The sequence below is a fragment of the Garra rufa genome, chromosome 2 (assembly GCF_049309525.1).
Source record: "Garra rufa chromosome 2, GarRuf1.0, whole genome shotgun sequence".
In the NCBI taxonomy this organism is placed as follows: Eukaryota; Metazoa; Chordata; class Actinopteri; order Cypriniformes; family Cyprinidae; genus Garra; species Garra rufa.
Window position 1 is genome coordinate 24,712,677 of NC_133362.1, and position 12,140 is coordinate 24,724,816.

Here is a 12,140-nt window from a genome sequence, read left to right on the forward strand (position 1 = left end):
GTCTTCACTTGTATTCTAGCCATTCTGTGGAGGTGCTACTGTTGTTTATTAAGGTTATACAACTCTAGCCTTTAATGTAAATCAAATATTGGCATTGTGCTTCCGCGTTGCCTGTTTTGTCCGCTCTTGTTCCACTTTTTGGGAATGCTGAGAATGTGATCCTGGAAAGCCTATGTCATGCGCTAAGAAAGTGGCCCCCCTTTGCCAGGAATTCGGCTGGATTTGGGAGTGGCACATACCAAATCTCGGGATTTGGCTCTTCCATACATGGTAAACTTCAATATAAGATGACGTAATGGTCCACCCCTAAACAAACATAGGAAATAAGCTCTTATCAGCAAAGAGACCTGACATTATTCGCTCACTTGTGAGGAAGCTCCGCCCAGGTATGGTCTCTTCAAAGTGAACGCCCTGTCCCGCTACAGTTAGTCGAAACTGCAGAGTTCATAGCACAGTTTACAGTGAACTAGTTCAGGATTTAGTATAAGCCAGCCGTTTAGGCTACGTGTTGGGTGTATAATGCCTTTACGGGTTGTTTTACAAGGTCCTGGACCGTGGGGCTTCCGTCTGGTCGGGGGAAAAGATTTCGAACAACCTCTGACTATCTCGAGGGTAAGATGTTCACTTCAGATTTGTTAATAATTTAGCACAGAGAGAACACGGCTTTCATAGACATTACTAGGCCAATATATTGTACGCCACAGACTGGATAAACTTTCTCATAAACGTGTCACGCCTGCATGGAGCAACAGTAGAAGCATCCACCAGAAACACACGTGAACGCGACCTTGTCGACCTGAACGTCAGTGTCTTAATGTCTCGATCACTCGGATTAAAGTCTTCAGGCGTCAGACTGGCGAAACAATGTAACAAATTAGCGAGTTATTGACGCCAAATCAGGTTCTTTCGTAAAATAGAACTAGGTCTGTAGGTGATTCCATATGGTTTCGTAGATTAGTGTTCAGTCACCTAAGCTGTATTCATTTCAAAACATTACAAGTATTCATGGCATGAACGCATGTTATAATGGTAATATGACACTCAGGCGTGCGTTTCAAACTTGTACCTTTAGCCGCAACAAGATGCCTATCATCTCTTAAAGGGGCACTCCATATTTTTGTTAACTGTTAGTTGTACACATGAAGAAATACTGTTTTTAAAAATGTAAAAATATTATTAGATTAAATAAGACTCGTGACATTAGATTTCTAGAATAAGCGATTTTATTTTACATAGGAGTCTGGCTTTCATGGGTGCCATCATGTTGAAATAACTCACTTCAAATAGCACTTCCTGTTAGTACTCAGTGTAAAAATTAAAGGGTTAGTGTACACAAAAATGAAAATTAGGCCATGATTTACTCACCCTCAAGGCATCCTAGGTGTATATGACTTTCTTCTTTCAAACAAATTCAATCAGAGTTACATTAAAAATTATCCTGGCTCTTTCAAGCTTTATAATGGCAGTGGGCAGGTGTTTCTGTTTAACTGTCCAAAATAAGTCTAATAAAGTGCTCCACACAGCTCCGGGGGTGAATAAATTCCTCCTGTCATGAATCGATGCGTTTTTGTAAGAAAAATATCCATTCTCCAGCTTTTGCTAACTGTCGTACACGGAAGGCGTTCCAGGCAGATGATGTATGCATTGCACATGCGCCACTAAGAAGTGACAAACACGGACACGCAGAGGAGAGAGCAAAACAAAACAACAGTCATGAATTAGAAGTACAAAAGGACGATTCGTAAAGAAAAATGTCGGAGCATTTTGATATAAGCCAATAGGAGACGGGTTTTCCTTTGCTAAAGTAAGGAAAGTTTGCTTGCTTTGCTCCTGTAAACATGTTTAGATCCTACGTCATCCGCTCGGAACAGCTTACACATATGATAGTTAGTGCAAGCTAGAGAAAAGTGATTATTATGTTTTAAATGTGGATATTTTTCGTAGAATAACGCATTGATTCGCTACAGGCCTATATTCACCTCCCGCAGCCATGGATGGATGCACTTTATTGGACTTTTTTTAGACTGTTGAACAGTAACACCTGCCCACCGCAGTTATAAAGCTTGGAAAAGCTAGGATGTTTTTTAACGTAAATCCAATTGGATTCATCTGAAAGAAGAACGTCATATACACCTAGAATGGCTTGAGGGTGAGTAAATCATGGGCTTACTTTCATTTTTGGGTAAACTAACCCTAACTAAAACTGATAATAGCATCCACAAAAATGGCCAATAATAATGCGTTGTTTATTGTAAGCGTGCACTCTTTATCGTTATAGTTGTTGTGTTGGCTTTCTTATTCTCATAATATTAGAACGATTATTAAAACTTTATAGTTAGAGTTATTATCCTTGTTGTGAATGGCCCTTTAGTTGGGAACAGATCCAAGAGTGTCTATAATATAAACAAGCAATTTGTGTGAAGTGGAGGCAGTACAATAACAAACATCACACGTTCTTGTTGACATAAACCAAAGGTACTACTGGAATGAATCAGCTAAGAGCTGACTAAAAGCTTGCTGTGTGTATGTTTAGCCAAAACGGTTTTCTAAGAAATAAGGTGCACACCCTGACACTTTAAAGAGGAAGTCAGCATGTAACAAGAGAAACCTACACCAAAGAGAAGTCAAACTTCTGCCATAAGTTTATGTTTGAGCATGGAAAACGACACAATTTTATTCTAAGCTATTATGATGATGATGACGACCAATTTTGACTTTTTCAGGTGACCCCAGGAAGCAAAGCGGCTCAAGCTGACCTTTGTATGGGGGACATGATCCTGGCCATAGATGGAGAGTCAACCGATGGCATGACTCACCTGGAAGCACAGAATAAAATCAAAGCTTGCATTGAGGAAATGGTGCTTTCCATTGACAGGTGGGGCAGTACTCTGCAAAGGGGAACATGCAGTGGTTTATGTGATTATTGCTGTATTGTTAGGTGATTATGTAGAGCACCCAGAAAAGCATGATATAACGAAACATCTTCCACAACAAAGAGAAATTGAGTGCTTTTTTTAATTCTTCCAAACATTCTAGATTTAATATTCTTAACCTTTAGAGTGCCATTTCTCCATTGGTCCTTGTATTGAGTTGGATGTTTGTGATGCATCTTTAACTCTAAGAATCACTGGCCCAGTGGAATCTGGCAGAAAAAAATCTAATCTAAAGTTACAAATATCACTAGGTTATTAATTTGCTATAATGACTGAGTTGAAGATAATGGGCGATAGGGTTGTCACGATACCATAAAAATGACTTACGATACTATACCAGCTGAAGTATCACGATACCAAGTAGTATCACGATACCATGCACATAAAAAATTCATAAATAAAAAGATGTAAATCAAAACAGGCAAGATTTTTCTCTGAATACTTCATTAATGTGAATGAATGACTGGCTATTGTTATCCAGGAAATCATGTAAACAAAACTCATGACATTTAGATTGTACTTATAATTGCATAAATAATGTTATAAGATTAATGTTTTAAATGCAAAACTCTGAATATAGAAATATGTTTGAAAATAATGTATATGATGGGAAACTTAAAACCGCCAGCAGGTGGCAGCAGTGTTCATGATTAAATAACTGAGTCGTTCAAACGATTCTTTCAAAAACGGCTGAATCATTCAAGAGTGAATCAAATGACTGTTTTCATGAATGGCTTAGTGAATCAGTGATTCGCCCAAACCAACTCGGATTCGGATTCAAACACAGAAACGAAACAAAAACATCTCGCTCGTGTCATATTGCTGAACTGTCACGAGCATTTTTGCTGCCATTAAGATATGGCCCATATCTTAAAATTTCCAAGTTAGCAGCTTGTATATTAAAACGTATTCATTTATAATGTTAAAAAATACATATATAATGATTGATAAGAACTAAGTGCAAAACCACTATGTTCATGAATGGAATTGCATTCATGATCGCAAAGATGCTTCCAGAAACGAATTATTACACTTGTTCTAAAAGTGGGCAAATGAATAAAAATACGAAAATTCTTTCTAGTAAAATATTTTGATGTTGAATAATTGATTCTTGAGCTGCAACTTTTTAAATAACACCAGACGGTCTGAATCAGACCCTCTCTGATAAACTGCAGCGTGAACAACGACGTGCGCGCGCAACTTCTCATTTCAAACTGAACTGAAGCGTCGGGAAACACTGAATAGCACATAAAGCGTAGACACAGACTGTACTACACAACGCACAGCAGAAAGGCATTTTGGCAGTCAACTTGTAATGTTTCTGCTGGCGTGCATGAACGTTTTAAACAGTGTTCCTGCCGTGCATGCAACATATCTTACGGTGCTACCGTGTGGACGATACTACCGTTTAAAAAATGCAATGGCACCGCGGGTATTTGTAAGCTTTAGTATCGCGATACTACCGTAGTACCGGTATACCGTGCAACCCTAATGGGCGACAATGTAAAATGGAGCTGGGTCTAGTTTTCAGCTCTGTTTTACTAAAGTCATTCTCACAATTTCAACATATCCTCATCTGTGTCAGTCAGCTAGATAACGTCACCTTGGTGACAAGTCTAAATCAGCAGAATTTGCAACAGCAGTGTTCAATATATGACAGACAACCCAATTTGTTATCATGCCATGCAAACTTACGCAATACATGATCAGCACAATTGCATCAACTTGTCTGAAACTCTCACACTTTTATTGTTGAGCTATAATGATTTATATTTTAACTTATCATTTACTGATTCACTATATGAAATTCATTTTTTGCTTTTTGTAGATCAGAGTCGAAAATGTGGTCCCCACTTGTTACTGAAGAAGGAAAGACCAATCCATACAAGATGAATCTGGCAAATAAAGAAGCACAGGTGTGTTTTAACTCAACTTACCTGGGAGCTGAGGGATTATTAAATGGACCCTTGATCATTTTCAATGAGCTTTAAAGCCCTTCATAGTGCATGAGACTGTCATACATAACCATAGCCGCTAAACAAATAAAGGCACGGCACCATAGGCTGCCAAAGTGAAGTCATTGTTTATGTCCTAACAAGCCTTATCCATGGAGACCAGAGAGTTTATCAGCCAAAACCATGACGCAAGTCCCACATCCTGCAGGCTATGTTGGAAATTTAGGGTCAGAATGTGAGTGATCATAGGAAGTGTGAAGAGTTTGACTACATAGTTTGAGTGTTATAAATGTTTCCCAATTTAAGCAGGGTGAGAAACATAATAAGAAACAACTGTTAAATATATTGTTAACAGAGGAAAGTTTCACAATGTCATTAGTCATTAGTGTGAAAACTTTTCCGTATCTGTTTTTTTTTCCTCCTTTGTTCACATCAACTTGGTTATAATATCTACAGTTACAGTATAATGTTGCAAATCTTATGAGATGATCTTATGTCTTTGGGTTTGCCTTTGAGTCTTAAATGGATAAATCCCCCAAAATGAAATTGTCATTATTTATTCTGTCTCATGTCATTCAAAATCCTTATGACTTAATTTCTTTAGTGAAAAACAAAAGAAGATATTTTGAGGAATGGTTTTCCTCAAACAGTGAAAGTCAATGAACTCCAAAAAAAATTAGAATCCATTGATTTTTCATTATATTGACAAAAAAAGAAGTCAGTTAGTCATACAGGTTTGGAATGACATAAAGATGAGTATATGATCAAAGAATTTTAAAGTTACAGTTCTCTTCTGTGTGTTTTTTTTAATTTGTACTCTCATAGCAAATCTCTTATCTGTTCTTTTTTTTCTGTAGGAGGTAAAACTTATAGGCTCTGCTCATAACAGGAGTGCCATGCCTTTCAATCCTGCCAGTCCAAGGGTGGTCACCAACATGTACAATAACCCCTCTGGCCTGTATTCCTCTGAGAACATTAAGAGTTTCAACAGTGCAGTGGATGATGTCCAGACTTCTGCTGCTTCCACTGAAGCCATTAAAAAGTAAGTATGATACACACCTCACTGACATACTTGTCACAAAGTTATGTGGTCGAAACAACATACAGAAAAAAATAAAACAGGAAATTACATTATAGAGAGTCATCTATAATCTGCAGACCTTCAAGACAAGGCAAGGTTTATAGAGATTGTAACTACTCAAAAACTCAAATGTTTTTAATCATTAATACTATAATTTGATATTTTTATTTAAGAAATACACTTATATTATCCAAAGCTGCAAAAACACAATAAAAGTACAAATTTACTATTTAAAATAATTGTTTTCTGTTTTATATACAGTTGTTCTCATTAATTTACATACCCCTTGAAAAATATGCTAAATGTTAATCATTTTCAGGGATCATGAGAACTGTGTGATATTTTTATTTGATACTGTCCTGAATAATCAATTTAACATAACAGATGTTTATATATACTCCACAAGACAAAATAATAACTGAATTTATATAAATGACCCCGTTCAATTTTAATAATGTGTGCCGTTTCCTGGATGATCCATGACTGTTTTTATCTTTTGTGACAGTTGTTTATGAGTCCCTTGTTTGTCCTGAGCAGTTCATCTGCTTTTCTTCAGAAAAATTCTCCAGCTCCTGCACATTATTTGGTTTTTCCAGCATCTTCTGCATATTTGAACACTTTCCAAAAGTGACTGTATGATTTTATGATTCATCTTTTCACACTGAGAACTCATACATAACTATTACAAAAGGTGAAAACATTTACTGATGCTTAAGAAGGCAACACAATGCATTAAGAGCCGGGGGTATAAACTTTAGAATAGGATGATGATGTGTACATTTTTCTTATTTTGGTTACAGATTTTTTCAGAAGCCACATAAATATTTACATGTCTCCCAGAAGACTATATAAGTACAATTTGCCCTGATCATCCAATTCAAAAAGTTTACACTCCCCAGCTCTTATTGCATTGTGTTGCTTTCTTGTATGAGTCCCTCAATTGTCCTCAGTGTGAAAAGATAGATCTCAAAATCATACATTTACTTTTGGAAAGGGTTCAAAAATGCAGATGCTGCTGGAAAACCAAAGAATGTGCAGGAGGTGGAGGATTTTTCTGAAGAACAGCAGGCAGATGAACTGCTTAGGACAAACAAAGGACTCATGAACAACTATCATAAAACATAATAACAGCCGTGAATCATTTAGGAAACAACACAGTATTAAAATTCAAGGGTATGTAAACTTATGTATGGTGTCATTTTTAAAATTCAGTTATTATATTGTCTTATGGAGTGTATATATAAATATCTGTTATGTGAAATATAGCTTATTCAGGACAGTACTAAATAAAAATACCATGCAATATTCATAATCCCTCTTATTTTGTTACGATTATTAACATTTTGCATATTCTGCAAGGGGCATGTAAACTTATGAGCACAACTCTGTTTTAAAATGTAATTTATTTTTGGGAAGACAAAGCTGAATTTTCAGCATCTCTAACTCCAGCCTTCAGTGTCACATAATCCTGATTAAATGATAAAGTGATAGTGTTTTCACAATTTCATGTAGAAAGTAGAAAGTTCAAAACAACAGCATTTATTTTAAATATAACTCTTTTATGAATGCATGCATCATAAATATCTTGATGGTTACACCACATGACATTCAAATGTAATTATATATTTTTTTTAGTTAATGAAGTTTTTCAAAACCAGCATGACGTGAACCAACAGTTTCTAAGAATTAACAAACATTTTCAACTAGACTTTTAAAAGATGTTTTTCTTCTACTTATGAACTCTTATATCATTATCAGTGGTGTTCTAAAATGAGAAGGCAAAGTCTGCAAAGTTTTTAAAATCAGATGTAAATTCTTGCCCATTCGCATTTTCTTAATTGAATAAACATTACTTTAAACATTAAACTTTACGCTATCAGAGAAAGGAAAAAAAAAAATCTACTTTTACATTTTTACACAACAATGTAAGTAATATTCTATTTATTAAAGCATGAGTTTTATGAAGTATGAAGTATGAATCTTATCACGTTGTGTTTTTAAGCATTTAACATTATTCCAAAATGATAACTTAAGACAGTAACAATTTTAAAAAAATATGTATTTTATTTGTTGAACTTATATTCAGCTATTATTTTTGATAGTTAACTTTTTAACTTTTTTTTTTTCATTTTTAGTCATCAGTCATTAAAGCTCTGTAAATATTGGTCACAGACACAGAAATTTACTTTAAATTTGACTAAGCTGATTACTCACTAAAAACTCCCACAGATCATGTTTTCATGCCATTTCAAGTCTTATTTTGACATGAAGTGGTTATATTCGAGTGTGAGTTGTTTACTTATTTTTTTTAATTGGTTTTGCCATTATATTGTTCATTCCGACTAATTATATTCGAGTGTGTGAGTTGTTTACTTATTTTTTTTTATTGGTTTTCCCATTAACACCATTATATTGTTCATTCCGACTGATTAACTTATCACATGAACCAGCCATGATCATAACCAGTCATATCGCAATGGAGGCATTGCCTCCTCTCACGTGACTTTCCACCATTCATTCTCAATTACCCCCCCATCAAACTCATTACATGCTTTAGTGAGTCTGTTAAAACTCAATGGGCTCAGGGAAAGCGAGAGAGATGTGGATTCCCGTTATGACGTTACCTGATTTATACACCCTTTAATGTTAGATTTTGTATTATTGGCGTTGTTTTATTTTTACTTTTGTTTTGTTTTTCTCATCCATTTTTTTTGTGGGGAAACGCCCCTGATTGTGCTACACTCATTCCAGTTCTGTGTTGTATCAGTATTGTTATTTTTTAAATTTATGTCTGTCAGAGCCGAAACTAGCCGGTTGGGATTAAGTTGTATAATATAATACTTTTGAGATAACATTGTTTGTCTTGAGGCTGTCATCAGACTGACCTTTTGCATATTTTATAGCCCAGATCCCTGTAGACCTGGCCAGCCAAAGCCTGCATTAACTGCAGACTCTGAGGTGTATAAAATGCTGCAGGAAAACCAAGAATCCAACGAGCCGCCTCGCCAGTCTGCCTCTTTTAAAGTTCTGCAGGAGATCCTGGAAACCGGTATAATGTCTTACACACCTTGTATACCATAGGCATAGAGCATTGTGTCTTTATTACACATAGGTCACCAAGCCTTAACTTCTGTTGACAAAATGGGTGATTCTGGTCATTCATAATCATCAGTTTCTAAATCCATGTCAGTGACACCTACATCCATGAAATTCAGGTTTTTGGGCTTATAAATGAAAGACTTAGCAATAAATGGATCTCTGTTTCTTTGTGTCAGGTGATGCAGAAAAACCCTCAGGCTTCAGAAGTGTCAAGGCCCCTACCACAAAAATCGGAGCCTCGGTTGGGAATCCTGACAAGCTCTCTCTTTGTGACAAATGTGGCTCAGGGATTGTGTAAGTTTCACTTTTTTGGTTTTAACTTCATAGGAAAAGCTTAGTCTTAGAACAGTTTATTTTATGCCAGTGTTGCCATCTAGTGGAGCATTCCGGAACTTAATTTCTTATAATACCTGTGGATTTTGCTCTGTGTTAATCATTTCATTATAACTAGGATTCTTTGCAAACATGCTTTCTAAATAACTTTTTTTCTTTTTATTTGGTTATAAAGAGGAATGATGGTCAAAGTTCGAGACAAGTTTCGCCACCCGGAATGCTACATCTGCACAGACTGCGGGATCAATCTTAAGCAAAAAGGACACTTTTTTGTCGAGGACAAGATTTACTGCGAGAAACACGCACGCGAGCGTGTCACTCCTCCAGAGGGTTATGATGTTGTAACTGTTTTTCCAAAGTAGAATGTTTCCCACGTTCCACTTTAAAACTGCACATTCCCTTATGTGGGGAATTCCTTTGGAAATCTGTAACACTTTATTTGGATAGTCTTCCATTGAGGCTGCTTTGTTGCCAATATGAATGTTTGTAGAAACTCTTACATACTCAGACAGTGCAGAAGTGCATGGATATAAATGGCACTTTGAACTTTGGCAACAGTGATCAGGAAATTGTGATTAGACGGCACCTGAATATGTGAATATAGAGCTATCCCGATTGTTATCATACATTCCAATGTCTTAGTCATTCCATTCATTTATCTCATTGTATGAAAGGCTCGTATTATTGGTGCTAGGGTATCTTAAGACCACTTACTGCATTTGCAGGTTTTCATAAAGTTTTTTATAAACTGATAATTGAAATGTATGTAATCATGGTTGTATTCCCCACGCACACCAGTATGTTAAATCTATTCCATGTATGTATATTGTCTTTTGGATTCTCCATATTTTTTATAAAAATAACGTGTTCAGCCTTGCTAGAAAAATAAAATGTTGCATATCCATTGTGAAATTTCTCTATGGTTTATTTCTTTGAATAATAGTTTATTATTTTGAATCATGCTGGCCTTTCAATAAAAGCAAAAGGCATTATAATTATAACAGAATAGATGACAAAATACTTTAGTGTTGTATTGTAGACTGTAAAAAGTTTTCACCAGATTCGACTTAACCTAAGTTCAGCAGCTGCCTTAAAATTTTAAGTTAAATCAGCTTAAAACTACAAGTAATTTGAACTTTTTACACTAAAAATGAGTTTATTTAACTTAAAAATTTAAGGCAGCTGCTGAACTTAGGTTTTTAGGTTGAATCTGGTGCAAACGTTTTACAGTGTAAGCATCAACCCACTCATACTTAAGTCAGTGTACAATATAGCTTTTTAAAAAAGTAAGAAGGCTTATAAAAGTAAACCTAATTACTCAGTTATTCCAAGAATATACTAATTGCCCAACAAAGCTAATTGACAAAACATAAGCAAGAATAAATATATTAACACCAAGCTGAATGAAAATAGGTAATATCTGAATTTGCTTGTGATATTGAGATATATATATTAGCCATTCTACAAAATTGGTCCAAAGTCAGAGTCGGAAGGGTCTTTTTCCGAACTATTTGTATGTAATTGGATAATATCCAAGGTACACATTTCTTATATTGTATTTTCAGAAAGTTGTATGGAATATTTGTCCTCTCCCCAAATTTGTCACTACCGAAACACAGCAATAATAATTTAATTATAAGGGTTATATTATTAAGATTTTGCTTAGATCTGTATATATTTTCTGTTTTATTAGATCAATAACAATTACATTTTTACCATATTTCAAGGGTAATTTATAAGATTTGTTGTATTTTGAATCCAATTTTTCTTTGTAAAAGGCAAAAAGTTGATCATACTGATTTCAAAGTTAAGGATTCATTAGTTTCAATATACACTGAACCAAAAACTACCAAAACATCTTAGTTGATAATTCAGTATACTTTATTTTTGACAAAACGCCCCATGTTTCGGTAGTGACTGCACATTTTTGGTATTGACAGTAATGCCTTGGTAGCAACACCACCACATTACAGAACTTGCATACTAAAACACTGCTAAAACATTGCAAAACTGTATACTAAAATTTTAATTATTTCCCTTAAATAAAGGATTATGTTGTTCCCTTTTGTCACTCCCAAAACAATGATGACATGTTTCGGTCGTGACTGTTACTGTGCTACAGTAGTCACTATTTTATGAGATAAAACCCAATTAATTAATTAATTAATGTCACTACCGAAACGCCACCAAATGTATAGTATAGTGACTGTTTCGGTAGGGACAGTTTTAGATCATTTTGAACCTAGCTCAAAGATGCTATAGATGCATAGTTCTGAACAGTGGTACACATATAAAAACTAAATGTTATGGAATAACTCCCAAAAAAAGTGTGCTTACTTCCAGATAAAAAGGTGTTCAGAACTGACGTTCGTTAAAGTTACACACAGATTCAGCTTTTTCAGACTTTTGAACATTTATATGTATATAGTGACATTGAACAACAACCCCTGTCCCTATTTTAAGCAAATATTTGACCTGTTTTAGTGGAAGCGCAGCTGAAGTAGAACGCATGCGCAGGAAGCGAAACTCGTCGTATGCAGGACAACAGTTAAAGCTTCTTTGACGAAACACTAAAGCAGATTCAATATGAATTTATTATGATTTTTACCATTTCTTTACTAGATATGCACTCAAATGAAAATGTATTTTACAAAAATAATTGTTTTTTATTCATTTGCTTAAATTAAAAAAGAAGGCAACACACGTTTACAACAACTATGACTATTACCGTCATACACT

At 35.2% G+C, this 12,140-nt stretch overlaps 1 protein-coding gene across 1 annotated transcript; it reads left to right on the forward strand.

Annotated features, from left to right (window-relative positions):
- Positions 1-377: 377 nt before the first annotated feature.
- pdlim1 (PDZ and LIM domain 1 (elfin)) lies at positions 378-10,313 on the forward strand. Its single transcript, XM_073833930.1, has 7 exons — positions 378-612; positions 2,724-2,875; positions 4,762-4,849; positions 5,746-5,930; positions 8,873-9,018; positions 9,245-9,362; positions 9,577-10,313. The coding sequence occupies exons 1-7, from the start codon at positions 520-522 to the stop codon at positions 9,761-9,763; spliced, it is 969 nt and encodes a 322-aa protein (XP_073690031.1). The 5' UTR covers positions 378-519; the 3' UTR covers positions 9,764-10,313.
- The last annotated feature ends 1,827 nt before the right edge of the window (positions 10,314-12,140 follow it).

Excerpts from the sequence above, each read along its gene's own strand:
- pdlim1 (XM_073833930.1), top strand. The coding sequence starts at position 520 with ATGCCTTTACGGGTTGTTTTACAAGGTCCTGGACCGTGGGGCTTCCGT. Across the intron at positions 613-2,723 it reads AACCTCTGACTATCTCGAGG|GTGACCCCAGGAAGCAAAGC; the intron begins GTAAGATGTTCA and ends TGACTTTTTCAG. Across the intron at positions 9,019-9,244 it reads GCAGGAGATCCTGGAAACCG|GTGATGCAGAAAAACCCTCA; the intron begins GTATAATGTCTT and ends TCTTTGTGTCAG.